The sequence below is a fragment of the Schistocerca gregaria genome, chromosome 3 (assembly GCF_023897955.1).
Source record: "Schistocerca gregaria isolate iqSchGreg1 chromosome 3, iqSchGreg1.2, whole genome shotgun sequence".
In the NCBI taxonomy this organism is placed as follows: domain Eukaryota; kingdom Metazoa; phylum Arthropoda; class Insecta; order Orthoptera; family Acrididae; genus Schistocerca; species Schistocerca gregaria.
This window is the reverse complement of record NC_064922.1, coordinates 697129219-697147123: the sequence shown is the minus strand read 5'-3', so window position 1 is coordinate 697147123 and position 17905 is coordinate 697129219. Positions and strand designations below refer to the sequence as shown.

The 17905-nt window shown below is 41.3% G+C and overlaps 1 protein-coding gene across 1 annotated transcript in view; it reads right to left on the bottom strand.

Moving 5' to 3' along the window:
* Positions 1-17905, bottom strand: part of LOC126354702 (juvenile hormone esterase-like) — a 127278-nt gene that overhangs the window by 56310 nt on the left and 53063 nt on the right. The window contains exon 6 of the mRNA XM_050004521.1: positions 4394-4550. Within this exon, the coding sequence (XP_049860478.1) occupies positions 4394-4550 (157 nt within the window). The remainder of the gene's footprint in view (positions 1-4393; positions 4551-17905) is intronic.

The following is a 17905-nucleotide window of genomic DNA, read 5'->3' as shown; positions in this document are numbered from 1 at the left end:
CGTGAACTTTGTTGACCTTCGAAGACCTTACTGTTACACATCATTTGATTCGTCTCGATAGCCGATCAGAAAATGAGAACCAATCTATCGCATCTCATTAAAAAAGAAAACAGAGTCAACCTTCATATCCCTTAAGCGACCCCGCCTAGCAACAAAAAACTAATTCCCCCAATTATGACCCCTGCTGTCCTACAAACTTCTCAGCTCCTGTCACACTCGGAGTTATTCTTGGTGGCAAAAGTTAGTGACTCACCCTATATAGATATATCAAAGAGTCAAAGAAACCGGTCCACCTGCCTAAAATCGTGTAGAACCCTCCCCGCTTGGAGTGGCCGCGTAGTTTGAGGCGCCATGTCACGGACTGCGCCGCCCCTACCGCCGGAGCATGTGTGTGTGTGTTGCTCTTAGCATGAGTTAGTCTAAGTAGTGAGTAAGTCTAGGGACCGATGACCTCAGCAATTTGGTCCTTTAGGAATGCACATACATTTGAACATTTTTGTATGACCCTCGCGAGACAGCAGAAGTGCCGCAACACGACGTGGCATGAACTCGACTAATGTCTGCAGTAGTGCTGGAGGGAACTGACACCATGAATACTGCAGGACTGTCCATAAATCCACAAGAGCACGACGGCTTCTAGTTCTCTACTGAACAGTATGTTGCAAGGCATCCCAGATATGCCCAATAATGTTCATGTCTGGGTAATTTGGTGGCTAGTGGAATGTTCCTGGAGCCACTCTGTAGCAATTCAGGACGTGTGGAGTGTCACATTGTCGTGCTGAAGTTTCCCAAGTCCGTCGGAATTCAAAACTGACATGAAGGGATGAAGGTGATCAGACAGAATGCTTACATACGTGTCGCCTGTCAGAGTCGTATCTAAACGTATCAGAGGTCCCATATGACACCAAATGTACACTTCCCACACCATTACAGGCGCTCCACCAGCTTCAACAGTCCCCTGCTGACATGCAGGATCCATGGATTCATGAGGGTGTCTCCGTACCCGTGCACTTCCATCCTCTCGATAGAGTTTGAAACGACACATGTCTGACCAGTCAACATGTTTCCAGTCATCAACAATCCAAAGTGGCTGTCGACATTCGCAGGCAAGGACTAAAGCTTTGTGTCGTGCAGTCATGAAGAGTACAAGAATGGGCTTTCGGCTCCTAAAGCCCTTATCGATGATGTTTCGTTGAATGGTTTGCCCGCTGACACTTGTTGATGGCCGAGCATTGAAATCTGCAGCAATTTGCGGAAGTGTTGTACTTCTGTCACGTTGACCGAGTCTCTTTAGTCGTTGTTGATCCCATTCTGGCAGGATCTTTTTTTGGCAGCAGCGATGTCGCAGATTCGATGTTTTACCGGATTCGTGTTGTTCACAGTACACCCGTAAAATATTCACACGGGAAAATCGCCACATCATCGCTACCTCGGAGATGCTGGTCCCGTCGCTCGCTCGTGGACCTCAACACCATTCTCAAACTCACTTAATATTGTAGCAGCATAACCGATCTAACAACTGCGCCAGACACTTGTTGTCTTGTACAGGGTGGTCCATTGATAGTGACCGGGCCAAATATCTCACGAAATAAGTATCAAACGAAAAAACTACAAAGAACGAAACTCGTCCAGCCTGAAGGGGGAAACCACATGGCGCTATGGTTGGCCCGCTAGATGGCGCTCTCATAGGCCAAACGGGTATTAACTGCGTTTTTTTTATAAAAATAGGAACCCCCATTTTTATTACATATTCGTGTAGTACGTAAAGAAATATGAATGTTTTAGTTGAACCACTTTCTTCGCTTTGTGATAGATGGCGCTGTAATAGTCACAAACGTATAAGTACGTGGTATCACGTAACATTCCGTCAGTACGGACTGTATTTGCTTCGTGATACATTACCCGTGTTAAAATGCACCGTTTACCAATTGCAGAAAAGGTCGATATCGTGTTGATGTATGGCTATTGTGATCAAAATGCCCAATGAGCGTGTGCTATATATGCTGCTCGGTATCCTGGACGACATCATCCAAGTGTCCGGACCGTTCGCTGGGTAGTTACATTATTTAAGGAAACAGAAAGTGTTCAGCCACATGTTAAAAGTCAACCACGACCCGCAACAAATGATGATGCCCAAGTAGGTGTTTTAGCTGCTGTCGCGGCTAATCCCCACATCAGTAGCAGAGAAATTGCGCGAGAATCGGGAATCTCAAAAACGTCGGTGTTGAGAATGCATGGCGACAACTTTGAACGTCATGTACAGTTCTGCCACTGGGCACGAGAGAAATTACGGGACGATGACAGATTTTCTACACGCGTTCTATTTCGCGAGTAAGCGTCAGTAACCAACAGCGGCAACGTAAACCGGCATAATATGCACTATTGGGCAACGGAAAATCCACAATGGCTGCGACAAGTGGAACATCAGCGACCTTGGTGGGTTATTGTATGGTGCTACATTATGGGAGGAAGTAAAATTGGCCCCCGTTTTATCGATGGCAATCTAAATAGTGCAATGTATGCTGATTTCCTACGTAATGTTCTACCAATGTTACTACACGATGTTTCACTGCATGAGAGAATGGCGGTGTACTTTCAACATGGTGGATGTCCGGCACATAGCTTGCGTGCGGTTGAAGCGGTATTGAACAGCATATTTCATGACAGGTGGATTGTTCGTCGAAGCACCATATCATGGCCCGGATATGACGTCCACGAATTTCTTTCTGTGGGGAAAGTTGAAGGATATTTGCTATCGTGATCCACCGACAACGCCTGACAACATGCGTCAGCGCTTTCTCAATGCATTACGGAAGGTGAACTACTCGCTGTTGAGAGGAATGTCGTTATACGTATTACCAAATGCATTGAGGTTGATGGACATCATTTTTAGCATTTTTGCATTAATGTGGTATTTACAGGTAATCACGCTATAACAGCATGCGTTCTCAGAAATGATAAGTTCGCAAAGGTACATGTATCACATTGGACAACCGAAATAAAATGTTCAAACGTACCTACATCCTGCATTTCAGTTTAAAAAACCTACCTGTTACCAACTGTTCTTCTAAAATTGTGAGCCATTGCTTGTGACCATTACAGCGCCATCTGTCACAAAGCGAAAAAAGTGGTCCAACCAAAACATTCATATTTCTTTACGTACTACACGAATATGTAATAGAAATGGGGGTTCCTATTTAAAAAACGCAGTTGATATCCGTTTGATCTATGGCAGCGCCATCTACAGAGCCAACCATAGCGCCATCTGGTTTCCCCTTCAAGCTACACAAGTTTCGTTCTTTGTAGTTTTTTCGTTTGACGCTTATTTCGTGAGATATATGGCCCGGTCACGATCAATGGACCACCCTGTATAGGATATATTTGTGTTATGTTATTGATGCTTGTTTGTTCCATTGCTACATTCTATATCATAACATTTATCAGAAATATGAACAACTAACTAATATATCTATTTTGGCCTGTTATACAAACACTGAGCCACCATAGTTGTGCAAAACATTTAATAAACTTTTCTTGTCAGTAATTGACAAGATAAATCAAATTTTGTTGGTACAAGAAGTAGTGGTTAACATTTAAAGGCTGGTCTTCTCAAACTATTATGTCAAATGCAACGATAGGGGAAAGAAAGGAGAAAAACGAGTTAATTAATCGAATCACTGAAAGGTAAACGTTCTCATATGTGTGTTGAATTGTCAGGTAGGCTTACAAAGACCAGAGCACCATTGTAAAATCACTTAGCAAAAGGAAGACAGAGAGTGTAAAAAATGGCAGTGTGATATCTTTGCTGTCACAGTTTCCCAAAAATTTTAAGTAGACATGTGTAGAAGAAACTAAATACATCTCACTACAGTTAAACCGTTTTGAGACTTGCATATGGGCTTCAGTAACTGAACGTTAACAGATAATTAAATTTTTTTTTACTACATGTAACATGCTTCGAAGACTGGGTGGGAAATGTTAATAAATTTCGAGTAATTTCTATGTCTGTAACACAAATTTCATAATACTGTCCCCGCGTCTGTCCAAGCATATCAGAATATTTGTATTAGTTTCCCTCATAATTTTAATAAGAAATTGCTCGTCCCTTCATACCTGACCAGTAATAACTGAGTGCTAAATCATATAGACATCTAGCATTCTCACTTCAGTGGTTCATTGTTATTCGAGAATACATATAATCTCTAAATGATTTTTGACCTACAGTCAGTCTAAACCAATCACAAGTCTGTTCATTTTGTTTTTTAAAACCTTTTATAATTTTGGTGAAATGTTTTTGGTCTTCCTTCTTTCATCTATATTATGACCTCAAAAATTTCACAAACCAAGCGTAAGTCTAAGTGCACATGAATATAACAACAGAAAGAGAGATTACCTCCAGTAAATAAGGCTCCTTCCTCTTTAGTCACACCCACAACCCATGGAATAAAAGAATGAGGCTTTAGGTCCAACATGTTTTCTGACAGAAATGCATCTTTATGATGTTTTTCTATCACTGGATGGAATGGAGCAATAGGGCAGAAGAACCACTCCTGGAAGAAGAAAAACCAGTTACTAAATCGATAAGCACGTAAAAATAGTATTGAAGACGGTAGAATAAAATATCATTATAGGAATAAAAATGCAGTGTCTCACTTAGTTACGAGCACTTGAAAAGGTGTTACCTTTTTGTAGTTACTAGACTGGAAGCGTCTTAATATTAGAACCCACAAAGCAGTACTGTTCATTTTGCTTCAGAGTCAATTCAGCATCAAGACATATGTTTTTGTTTGCTTCTGTTGCTTTCTTTGCAATTATACGGCCTGACAAAAAAGTGAAGCATACAGAAGAGGAAGAGGAAACTTTACGGGTTGAGTCAAATGTACAACGAACTTGGTGGTGTGGACCCACTTTTGAGTACGGCCTTGGAACCCCTCTGGCCTGGATACACCACTAACTTGGTTGCGGTGGGTGTTCTAAGACTGCTGTGTCCTCCCCTGAGGCAAGCTGGCCAGGAAGTGCAACTGGGCCTTGATGCCCTCGATATGGGCGCTGGGATGGAGTTGAGGTTCGAGCTGGTCCTACGTTCCTTCATCAGGGATAGGTCTGAGGATCTTGCATGTCACAGGAGTGCCTCAACATCACGCAAACAATTCATACAGACATTTGCCAGGTGTGGACGAGCATTGTCCTGTCCAATAATTTCACAACCACACTGTCATATGAGAGGTAACATAAGTGACAAACAGTTAGGTCGTCAAAATTACAATAACTACCAGCCGTGACATGAAGTCGTATCTGACGGCTCCTCACACTATGACGCCAGGACAAGCACCTCCGGCCTGTCCAAAACGTAGGAACAATGGAACTTCTCCTCAGGTTCTCGCAATACTCGCCGACGATGGTTATCCAGAGTAGTGCAGAACCGGGATTATTCATTGCTGGACAGAATGTGACGGTATTCTCCAGCAGCCCATGCTTCCCGATAACGGCACCAATCAAAACGGTGGAATATGTGTTGTGATACCAACGACACCCGTGGTCTAGGGTGCCAGCACGTCAGCTCAGCGTATTCGGTCAGAGGGTTTAGCTACCCTCTGTAATAAAAAACTGAGTAAACGGATCAACGACCAACCTGAACAAGTGTCCTCGGACGTCCGCCACGAACAAAATTCAACGAACAATGTAAAACAAAATGAGATGAAATTCATCATCAAAACGTTTTCGGTCCCGTATTCGAATCCCGCCTCTGCTTAAATTGTGATTGGCAGCCGAAGACTTCCGGCATAAGAAGTCACCCTCATTCTCCCGACAGCCTTGTCAAAAAGGGCAGAGGAGCGGACAGAGGTTCAGGGCATTCTCTTGTCCTAGGGGTGGCCAACTGCCCCATAAATGTGGAAGAATCAGCAATGATCGACGGCATGAGGATGCAGAAGGCAATGGAAACCACTGCAATAAAGACATGTAACGTGTATCCACAGGACATGTGGCCTGTAATTGAAGAAGGGTCAAGACGATCTCTTCATTGGCAAAAGATTCCGGAATAGTCCCCCACTGGGATATCCAGGAGGGGACTGCCAAGGGGGAGCTTACCATGAGAAGAAGATTGAATAACCAACATTCTACGAGTTGGGGCGTGGAATGTCAGGAGCCTGAAAGTGGCAGGGAAACTAGAAAATCTGGAAAGGAAAATGCAAAGGCCCAATCTTCCGGGTGATCCAAAAGTCAGTATAAATTTGAAAACTGAACAAATCACGGAATAATGTAGATAGAGAGGTACAAATTAACACACATGCTTGGCATGACATGGGGTTTTATTAGAACAAAAAAAATATAAAAGTTCAAAAAATGTCCGTCAGATGGCGCTTGATCTGATCAGAATAGCAATGATTAGCATAACAAAGTAAGACAAAGCAAAGATGATGTTCTTTACAGGAAATGCTCAATGTGTCCACCATCATTCCTCAACAATAGCTGTAGTCAAGGAATAATGTTGTGAACATCATTGTAAAGCACGTCCGGAGTTATGGTGAGGCATTGGCGTCGGATGTTGCCTTTCAGCATCCCTAGAGATGTCGGTCGATAACGATACACTTGCGACTTCAGGTAACCCCAAAGCCAATAATCGCACTGACTGAGGTCTGGGGACCTGGGAGGCCAAGCATGACGAAAGTGGCGGCTGAGCACGCGATCATCACCAAACGACGCGCCCAAGAGGTCTTTCTCGCGTCTAGCAATATGGAGTGATTCTAATAAAACCTCATGTCATTCCAAGCATGTGTCTCAATTTTTACTTCTCTATCTACACTATTCCGTGGTTTATTAATTTTTCAAAATTATAATGGCTTTTTGATCACCCGGTAGATATAGTAGGGTGAGTGAACTGAAGCGGAAAGAAGACAAGCATTTCTGGTCAGATGAGTATAGGGTAACATCAGTAACATCAGTAGCAGCAGGAAATGGTGTAACCGGCGTAGGATTCGTTATAAACAGGAAGGCAGGACTGTGAACAGTTCAGTGACAGGGTTATTCTTATCAGAATCGACAGCAAACCAACACTGACAACGATAGTTCTTGTATACATGCCGACGTCGCAAGCTGAAGATGAACAGATAGAGAAAGTGTAGGAGGATGTTGAACGGGTAATACAGTATTTAAAGGATGACGAAAATCTAATATGGGGGACTGGAATGCAGTTGTAGGGGAAGGAGTAGAAGTAAAGGTTACAGGTGAATATGGGTAACAAGTTTCAACTAGTAATAGCGAATACTCTTTTTCAGGAATCACAAGAGGAGGAGGTATACTTGGAAAGGGCCGGGGACTTTAGTTAGATTACATCATGATCAGACAGAGATTCTCAAATCAAATGCTGGATTGTAAGGTATACCCAGGAGCAGAAATAGACTCAGGTGACAATGTACTAGTAATGAAGAATAGGCTGATGTTTAAGACATGAGTCAGGAGGAATCAACACGCAAATAAGTGGGATACGGAAGTACTAAAGAATGACGAGATACGGTTGAAGTTCTCTAAGGCTTTAGATACAGCAATATGTAATAACTCAGTAGGCACTACAGGTGAAAAAGAACGGACATATCTAAAAAGAGCCATCACAGAAGTTGGGAAGGAAGACATAGGTATAAAGGAGGTAAATGCGAAGAGACCATGGGTAACAGAAGAAATGCTTAAATTGATCGATGAAAGGAGGAAGTACAAACATGTCCCGGGAAACTCAGGAATACAGAAATACAAGTCGCTGAGGAATGAAATAAATAGGAAGTGCAGGGAAGCTAAGACGAAATGGCTGCAGGAAAAATGTGAAGACATCGAAAAAGAAATGATTGTCAGAAGGACAGATTCAACATACAGAAAAGTCAAAACAGTCTTCGGTGACATTAAAAGCAAGGGTGATAATATTAAGAGTGCAACGGGAAGCCACAGTTAAATGCAGAGGAGAGAGCGGATAGGAGGAAAGAATACATTGAAAGCCACTATGAGAAGGGAGATTTTTCTGCTGTGATAGAAGAAGAAACAGGAGTCGATTTAGAAGAGATAGGGGATCCAATATTAGAACCAGAATTTAAAAGAGCCTTGGAGGTTTTATCATCAAATAAGGCAGAGGGGATAGATAATATTTCATCAGAATTCTGGCGACATACCATCTGACATTTGCAAAAGCATCATCCACACAATTTCGAAGAGGGAAAGAGCTGAAAGTGCGAGAATTATCGCACAATCCAAGTTACTTAGAAGAATAATATACAGAAGAATGGAAAAGAAAATTGAGAATGCGCTAGGTGTCGATCAGTTTGGCTTTAGGAAAAGTAAAGGAACGAGAGAGGCAATTCTGACGTTACGGCTAATAATGGAAGCAACGCTAAGGAACAATTCATAGGATTTGTCGACCTGGAAAAAGCGTTCGACAATATAAATGGTGCAAGCTGTTCGAGATTCTGAAAAAAGTAGGGGTAAGCTATAGGGAGAGACGGGTCATATACAATATGTACAACAACCAAGAGGGAATAATAAGAGTGGACGATCAAGAACGAAGTGTTCGTATTAAGAAGGGTGTAAGACAAGGCTGTAGCCTCTCGCCCCTACTCTTCAATCTGTACATCGAGGAAGCAATGATGGAAATAAAAGAAAAGTTCAGGAGTGGGAGTAAAATTCCAGGTGAAAGGATATCAATGATACGATTCGCTGATGACATTGCTATCCTGAGTGAAAGTGAAGAAGAATTAAATGATCTGCTGAACGTAATGAACAGTCTAATGAGTACGGAGTACGAATTGAGAGTAAATCGAAGAAAGACGAAGGTAATGAGAAGTAGTAGAAATGAGAACAGCGAGAAACTTCGTATCCGGATTGGTGAACACGAAGTAGATGAAGTTAAAGAATTTTGCTACCTAGGCAGTAAAATAACCAATGACGGACGGAGCAAGGAGGACATCAAAAGCAGACTGCAAAAAGGGCATTCCTGGCCAAGAGAGGTCTATTAATATCAAATATCGGCCTTAATTTGAGGAAGAAATTTCTAAGTATGTACGTCTGAAGTACAGCATTGTATGGTAGTGAAATCTGGTCTGTGGAAAAACTAGAACAGAAGAAAATCGGAGCATTTGAGTTGTGGCATTACAGACGAATGTTGAAAATTAGGTGAACTGGTAAGATAAGGAATGAGGAGGTTGTGCGCAGAATCAGAGAGGAAAGAAACATGTGGAAAACAGTGGTAAGGAGAATTGACAGGATGGTAGGACATCTGTTAAGACATTATGGAATGACCTCCATGGTAGTAGAGGAAACTGTAGAGCGCAAAAACTGTAGAGGAAGGCAGAGATTGGAATACATCCAGCAAATAATAGAGAACATAGGTTACAAGTGCTGCTACGAAATGGAGAGTTTAGCATAGGAGAGGAATCCGTGACGGGCCGCATCAAGCCAGTGAGAGGACAGATGGAAAAAAAATAATAATAAGGCAGCCTACTGATAGGAGGGTAAGCCCCTGGTCTCTGTGCTGCTAGCATCACAATCAGACTAATGGTGCAGAGTTACGCAGAATGTTGCTGGGATGCCGCCACTTGTGTTCGAATGGCAGGCGGCGATATGAGTGTGCTACGATGTACTTGGTGCACAGTATCGCGTTTCGTTCTTGTGGTGGTTGACAAGAACGTTGAGGGAGAGGCCGCCTGCCCTCACTTTCCTATGGAGTCTCACATGGGAGTATCGTCACGTCCGAACGCCCCCCTATCTCAATATTGCAAGATTCGACCAGCCAGCCGAATGGACACTCGCAATGGTGCCACCATCAAACTCTGTTAAATGCTGATAACGCTCTCACATTAGTACTTAGCATCTACGTGTTCTTCACAGTGGTCACTCAAAATCTGATTCTCTTTACGACCCATGTCCGGTAACAAGATTAATGCACACTGGCGGCTGTTTTACTTGTCCCAGATAATTAAAACTCTAATCATTTACACACATTCATGGTGAGTACGTGTACAAGTTATATGGGCATTCTGGCAAGCATCGGATATGCATATCACTGATTATTTAGTTCGTTTCACTGAATAAATTTCTCAGTGGTAAACGATGTCACATTTCATCATCGTTAAATGAGCTTTCATAAAAAGTAGGAGACAGGTAATTCCTCTTGGTTAATGTTTGAGTGTTACAATGTTTTTTATCAGCAGTTAAAAATACATGTCAAAAAATTTAGCACTTATATCTTTCCCAAATTTATTTAGCAGCTTACAAAAATGTTAAAGTGTGTGTGAAATCTTATGAGACTTAACTGTCAAAGTCATCAGTCGCTAAGGCTACACACTACTGAACCTAAATTATCCTAAGAAAAAACACACACACCCATGCCCGAGGGAGGACTCGAACCTCCGCCGGGACCAGCCACACAGTAGCAGCTTAAAACTTCAGCCATAATGTGACATAGCTTGATTATAAGAGATATTGACAAGTTCCTGGTATAATGTATGATACAGGATCATGTGATATGAAGATGTAAAAATTTCTTCATGTGAGTTTGTGAAATTAGGACGGATGAAAATGAAAAACGAATTTGAAGAACTTTCCAGGCCAAATGCTACATCTTTTTGTAATATGAATAAACAGTAATTTCAAAACACTTTTGCTTAAGTGTCATAGTGAGTAAACTTAAATGGTAAGTGACACATTATATATCTCCCAGGAAAGATACTGTATTGAAGGTTAGTTTATAGTGATTTTTTTTAGAGTAACACACTCTGTAAGTGGATGTTGTTGTTGTTTTTGTCTTCAGTCCGAAGAGTGATTTGATGCAGTTTTAGACGCTAGGAAATTCTATGCAAGCCCCTTCATCCCAGCATAATTACGGCAACCAAAATGAATTTGAACCTTATTGCTGAATCCTAGTCTTGATCTCCCTTTCCGATTTTTCCTCACTTTACTGCTCTCCATTGCCAAGCTGAAGATTCCATGGTACTTCTGAATGAGTCCTGTCTACCTATATCTTCTTTTAGGAAGTTTTGTCGGAAATTTATTTTTTCCCCAGTTCGATTCAGTATCATGACATTAGTTATCCGATCAACCTACGTAGTCTTCAGCATTCCTCTGTAGCACCCACATTTTAAAGATTTCATTTTGTTCATGACTGACCTATTTACTGTCGACGTTTCACTCCCAGCCAAAGTCACGCGACAGACAAATAACTTCAGATGGTATCTTATACCCCGTCTACTTCGGTTATCTTCAGCTATTTGGCTTCCCAAATAGCAAACCTCGTCTGCTAGATTCAGTACCTCTTTTGTAAACTAATTCTCACAGTACTGCCTGATTTAATTCAACTACTTGCTTTACTTTCATTGATGTTCACCTTAACACCTATTTTAAAAGTGCAATACATTCGGCTCAACTGTTCCTCAAAGTCCGTTGTCACGACTGATAGAATTATAAAGTCATCGGGAGAACTGAAGGCTTATATTTCTTATGTGAATCTAGAGGCTTTCATCCACGTGCCTTCCTAACCAGTGACACTTAACAGATTGTAATTGGGGTTGGAGTTCTTAAAGAAGACATTAAAGGCGAACAGCTATGACAGTTTGTCCACTGACAGGACTTTTGAACGATGTATCAACTATGCTGTTTTGGGTTACCTTTCCTTTCTGGAATTACTGACCGCGTCAGCAGTATTCTAGGGAAAAATATCTGTAGACCTCTTTTTTCAGTCAAAACAAAACGAAAATGTTTTTCCGGCACAAAGTGGAGGCACATGCTTACCTCCACATTATGGGAGACTATGAAATGGCGTGTGGCAGAGGTATATAGGCGAAACTGGGGCTGTAAGCGAACGTATTAACGAATGATAACTGCATACGTGGTTAAAACATAGTGTGGAATGTGCGGTAACGGAAGAACTTCCGATTCATGCCACGATGCAACGCACTGTAGAGACTTAATTCATCTTTTAACCACAGGATTGTCCGCAGCACAGTCTTTGCCCACAGCTCACGCGCGGAAGGCCTTTCTGCGGCTCCTGGAATGGGGCACTATGAGCGCCGCTGTCTCCAGCTGCAAGCGTCTTCCCGCGCACGCGTATGGCCTGTTCCTGGCATGAAAAATTGGACCAATGACAACAGCATGTGCCACCACCTGAAGATGTCCAACAGTTGTATCTTTGAAATATTGTGGGATTTGCACAACATCCGGTGGAAGCGTCATAAGTTTATTTGCAATACAAACATTGCCTGCAGACAAAATTGGAACAAACGTTCCCCCTCTCTTATTCTGCCTGTTTCAAACCTACCCAGTGAAAAGGGCCCGTCAATACTAGTCAAATGAATTTTACTCAATAACCCCACCTCTTCACATGGGACCAATCCCTTTCTATCCAACGTCGACGGCACACCTATGTTAGCTAAAAGAATTTTACCCAATAATCCCACTTCTTCAGTGAAATCGAAAAGAGTCTGTTTGTTACAAGAGAACGCGACACTAATCTTTACAAAGGGAAAGGTGGTCTGTTGTAGGCTGTGACGTTAACATTCTTTATTTTAATTGTGCAATTACCTAATTTCGACCGTAAGTCACTTTCAAGCACAAGCGTGATGTATCCTATTACAGAGTGTAATTCTCAGATTATTTTTCTTTACACATACAAAACCTCGGAATATCCAGGGGATTGCCAATAAAAGTGAGGAAGTGTGTCAGGAAATAAGAGAATGTAATTTGGAATTAACAGAGGTAAATGAAAAAACGAAAAAGGGATAAAGTACGGAGGAACGGAATGGTTATACCCGTATCTTCACCGGGGTGCTTAAAGAAGAAAGAGCCAATTTTTAGAGCCTCCAAAGCTATTAGCAAACAAATACAAGATATACACAAAATCGTAGAATCAGATTAATGAAACGATCCAGCAGGTGCAAATGGGATTATTAAGCCACTCTGTAATGCAGCAAGTTATTATGAGACGACCTTCGTTGCAGTAACGCACGCACCCGTCTAGTACTGTGGGTGCAGGATGGATATGTTTTTTCCGCTTTGCTCACAGCATAGCTGACGGTGCCTGCCGTGAGAACTGCACAGCGTAACATTCTGTGCATACAAAGATTCATACCCTCGACGAATCAAAATAATCCATATTAGGAAGTATCCAATTTTGTACAAATTTGGTACACAGCCTTTTGTTATTCGTGGAATGATGATGTGAAAATTTCAGATTTTTATTTATTATTTTTCAGATTGATTTTCATTATCATTTGAAGCCATTCCAAAGTTATCAGTGAATGAAAGTCAATTAATTAGAATTTTCTTCTTAAAACTTTAGTCACTGTGCATTATGTAATCAAAAATCGGTCAAATTATTATTCGATTATATTTTGCGTATGAGTGCGTGAGAATGATTGAGAGAGTGTACGTGGGTCACACGTTAAAATTTAATATTTAATTTTTAGTAAAAGCTTGTACAAACGAACCGTGGGAAAGTTGCACGTCATCAATAGTAACAGTTCTTTCGAGAACAAGTTACGGTCATCGTATATATAGGAAATCAGTATCACTGGAGTTTTCTGTTACAAAATGGCTATGGTAAGGTTGTACCGTCGCGCCGACGAGATTTAAAATCCATGTGGAGGACGCACTCAAAGCACTGAGTGGCAGATGTGCAGGCATGAGAGACCATGTGTGAGATGAAGTACACACTTTTTTCGCTGACGACCGGATGATCGGAACAGGATATCAGGATGTTTTGGAAATTAAAAGAATATGACATATTGGGCCTCACATTGTTGTTGTTGTTGTGGACTTCAGTTCTGAGGCTGGTTTGATGCAGCTCTCCATGCTACTCTATCTTGTGCAAGCTTCTTAATCTCCCAGTGCCTACTGCAACCTACATCCTTCTGAATCTGTTTAGTGTATTCATCTCTTGGTCTCCCTCTACGATTTTTACGCTCCACACTGCCCTCTAATACTAAATTGGCGATCCCTTGATGCCTCAGAACATGTCCTACCAACCGATCCCTTCCTCTAGTCAAGTTGTGCCACAAACTCCTCTTCTCCCCAATTCTATTCAATACCTCCTCATTAGTTGTATGATCTACCCATCTAATCTTCAGCATTCTTCTGTAGCACCACATTTCGAAAACTTCTATTCTCTTCTTGTCCAAACTATTTATACTCCATGTTTCACTTCCATACATGGCTACACACCACACAAATACTTTCAGAAAGGACTTCCTGACACTTAAATCTATACTCGATGTTAACAAATTTCCCTTCTTCAGAAACGCTTTCCTTGCCATTGCCAGTCTACATTTTATATCCTCTCTACTTCGAACATCATCAGTTATTTTGCTCCCCAGATAGCAAAACTCCTTTACTACTTTAAGTGTCTCATTTCCTAATCTTATTCCCTCAGCATCACCCGACTTAATTCGACTACATTCCATTATCCTCGTTTTGCTTTTGTTGACCGGATGATCGGAATAGGATTTCAGGATATTTTGGAAATTAAAAGAATGTGAAAGATTGGGCCTCACAATAAGTACGAGAAAAACGGTGTGTGAAGGATGGTGGCAATAACGTAGAGAATCTGTAGGTTGGAGCCAGCAAGAGCAGTGGAAGTAAGCCTTTTTAGTACCTGGGAGTTAACATGCCATCAAACGGAGAAGGTGCGATTGGTATAAATAATAACATTTGACAGAGTATGAGGTCCCTACGACAAATGAACTTAGTCGTTTGTAGTAAACAAATAAGAAAAAGAACCAAACAGGCCACATAACGATCAGTTGTTAAAAACATTGCTGCATATAGAGCAGAAACGTGGAGAATAAACAAACCTAGCAAAAATACTTACACTGGAGACGGACTTTTGGAGACGAAGTTGCGTCATCTCCAAGCTAGACCTTGTGCCAAATACCAACGCATAAGAGGGCGTGGCTGTCGATAAATCAATAATAAAAACCTTAAAGATGAAATGTGTAAAATTTCATACACTTTTGGAAAGGCAGGACGATAGCTGATGGGCAAAAAAGTGTGTCAGTGGACCCCTGCGAAAAGAAGCAAGCGTGCATGGCCTGGAAGGAGCTTCTATCTGACGCCACTTCGGCGAACTCCCGAGCGGAGAAACTCTCGATCGCAGCATGGTATCGAACGCGGCCCCCGCGCATGACATTCAACAGGCTTACCACTCAGCTACAGATGCTGGCAGTACTTATCATACAACGGAAAGCTAAGACGTGGAAGGATTATATAGAGGGGATATACTAGAGAAATGAGCTTGAAAGAAGTAATATAGAAAGGTAAGAGGCTGTAGATGAAGATGAGGCATACGGTACTGCGAGAAGAATTTGACAAGTCACTGACCTACTTATGTCGAAAGAAGTGCCCTGGAATGGAAGACATTGCATCAGAAATACTGATGTCCTTGGGAGACAAAGTCGCGACAAAACTATTCCACCTATTTTGCAATGTGTATGAGACAGGTGAAATACCCTCAGCCTTCAAGACGAACATAATAATTCCAATTCCAAAGAAAGCAGGTGCTGACAGGTATGAATACTACCTATCACTTTAAGTCATGATTGCTAAACACTGACACTAATACTTTACAGAAGAATGGAGAAACTGGTAGAAGCCGACCTCGAGGAAGATCAGTTTGGATTCCGGGGAAATGTAGAAAGACGTGAGACAATACTTACCTTAAGACTACTCTTACGTTAAGAAAAGGCAGACCTATGTTTACAGCATTTTTAGATTTAGAGAAAATTTTGACAATTTTGAGCGAAATATAGTATTAGCAATTATGGATGTAAAGGGGTAAAATATACGGAGCGAAAGGTTATTTACAACTTGTGCAGAAACCAGACTGCAGCTGTAAAAGGCGAGACGCTTGAAAAGGAAAGGCTTGAGACATGAACGAAGCCTATCCCTGATGTTGTTCAACCAGTATCTCGGGCAAGCATTGAAGGAAACCTAAAAAATTGGAGAATAAATTAAAGTTCTGGGAGAAGAAATAAAGACTAGAAGATTTTATACAAAATTGTAATTCTGTCAGAGACAACAAATGGTATGGAAGAGCTGTTGAACGAAATGGACAGTGTATTGAAAGGTGCGTATAACATGAAAATCAACAAAAGCAGTATAAGGATAGTGGAATATAGTCAAATTAAATAAGGCGATTATGAGTGAATTAGATCAGGAAACGAAACACTAAACGTAGCTGATGAGTTTTACTATTTGGCCAGTAAAATAACTGATGACAGTCGAAGTAGAGAGGATATTAAACGGAGGTTAGTAACAGCAAGAAAAGAATTTCTGAAAAGAGTAATTTGTCAACATGTAATGTAATTTTAGGCATTAGGAAGGCTGGTTTGAAGGTATTTGTCTGGAGCGTAGCTTTGTATGGAAGTGAAATGTGAACGATAAACAGTTCATACAAGAGGGCATAAGCTTTTTAAATGTGGTGTTACAGAATGCTGAGGACTCGATGGGTAGATCATGTAACTAAGAAGGAGGTACTGTAACGAACTGGGGAAATAAGACATTTATTTGTGTGCGCGGGGAGAGGGGGGGGGTGGATAGAAATTGTAGAGGGAGACCAAAAAATGAATATAATAAGCAGGTTCACAAGGATGTAGATCACCGTAATTATTCGGAGGTAAAAAGGCCTACACAGGATAGAGTAACATGGATTGCGACATCAAACCAGTCTTTGATGTGAAGATGACAACAACAAAAATTACGCCATTCGTTAGTTGATAATCAAGTAGCAGTACGATACATATTGACACCTAAAAGCACTTCAAGCTAGAAGCACAACAGTGTTGCGGTACCGTTTAAATGGACGAAGAAAGCACATTTATTGAGAAAATGTGATAGATAATAACATTAAATATAAATACGTAAATCACGAAAGGACAAAAAGGAGAATATTTCCTATATGAAAGACACTATACATACATGTATTCAAGTGATTTAGCCCTCATGTATCTTTATATAATACGCTACTATGAAACAAGTCAATATCAAATACCAATTAACATAGAATTAAACAATTCGACGGTTTTTTCTTTTTTGTCTTGATAGCGCCTGTGCAACACTGCTTGTATATTTGTGAAGACACTCCATTTTAACAAATAATGTAAGCGTCCTGAAGCAGTTTTCAGACGTTAGAAAGCAGGGTCATGGAACGGCATGTAATCACGTAGCTTCGAAGGCTCAGTCCAGCGATGCTTATGAAGGCAGCCGAATTGGATGGTGGTATCAGCAGAAGCGGTCAGTGTCGTACGTAAGTTTGTACGGTGATGAAGCAGCGTTCAGTACTGTTGTCGCTACTCTAGAGTTCTTTGACACTTACAAACTTTTCGGAGTTAGTCTCGCATGGGACTTTGTAAAAATCGATAGTTATGTTGAAGAGAGAGTAGGTCTTATGAACAATAAAGTTAGTTTGATCACAGGAAATGGGCTATGGACCTTGAACGAAATTTCCGTAAGTTAATGGTGCAAGTGAACATTATTTAGCGTACCTTCTCGTTGGTATTTTACTGCGCGCCTGCTTTTATCTAGTCGGAGCTTCCTGGTTTACAATGATTGGTCAAATTCATGCTAAATGCTATAAACGCAGTTTAAAATTTATATCGTTCTTCGTTTCGGCTAAATTACCTAACCTGGTCCACAATTTATTGAACTTCATAAATGTTTCAGTTAGACGCTACTATTTCAAGAGCAGATAAAAAGGACGATACGCAGATACCCCTAGAATCCACCCCTGAATTCATCTCTTCCTGTCATTTATGGTAAAGTGTTAACTTCGGGGCTATAGAGAATCGCACCCAGTCTGCGTACCGCGCAACAGGCCATTACTCACAGTGGTGCATAACGCTGCACGTCGTCAGTCGGCTAAACAACGCACAAACGTGAC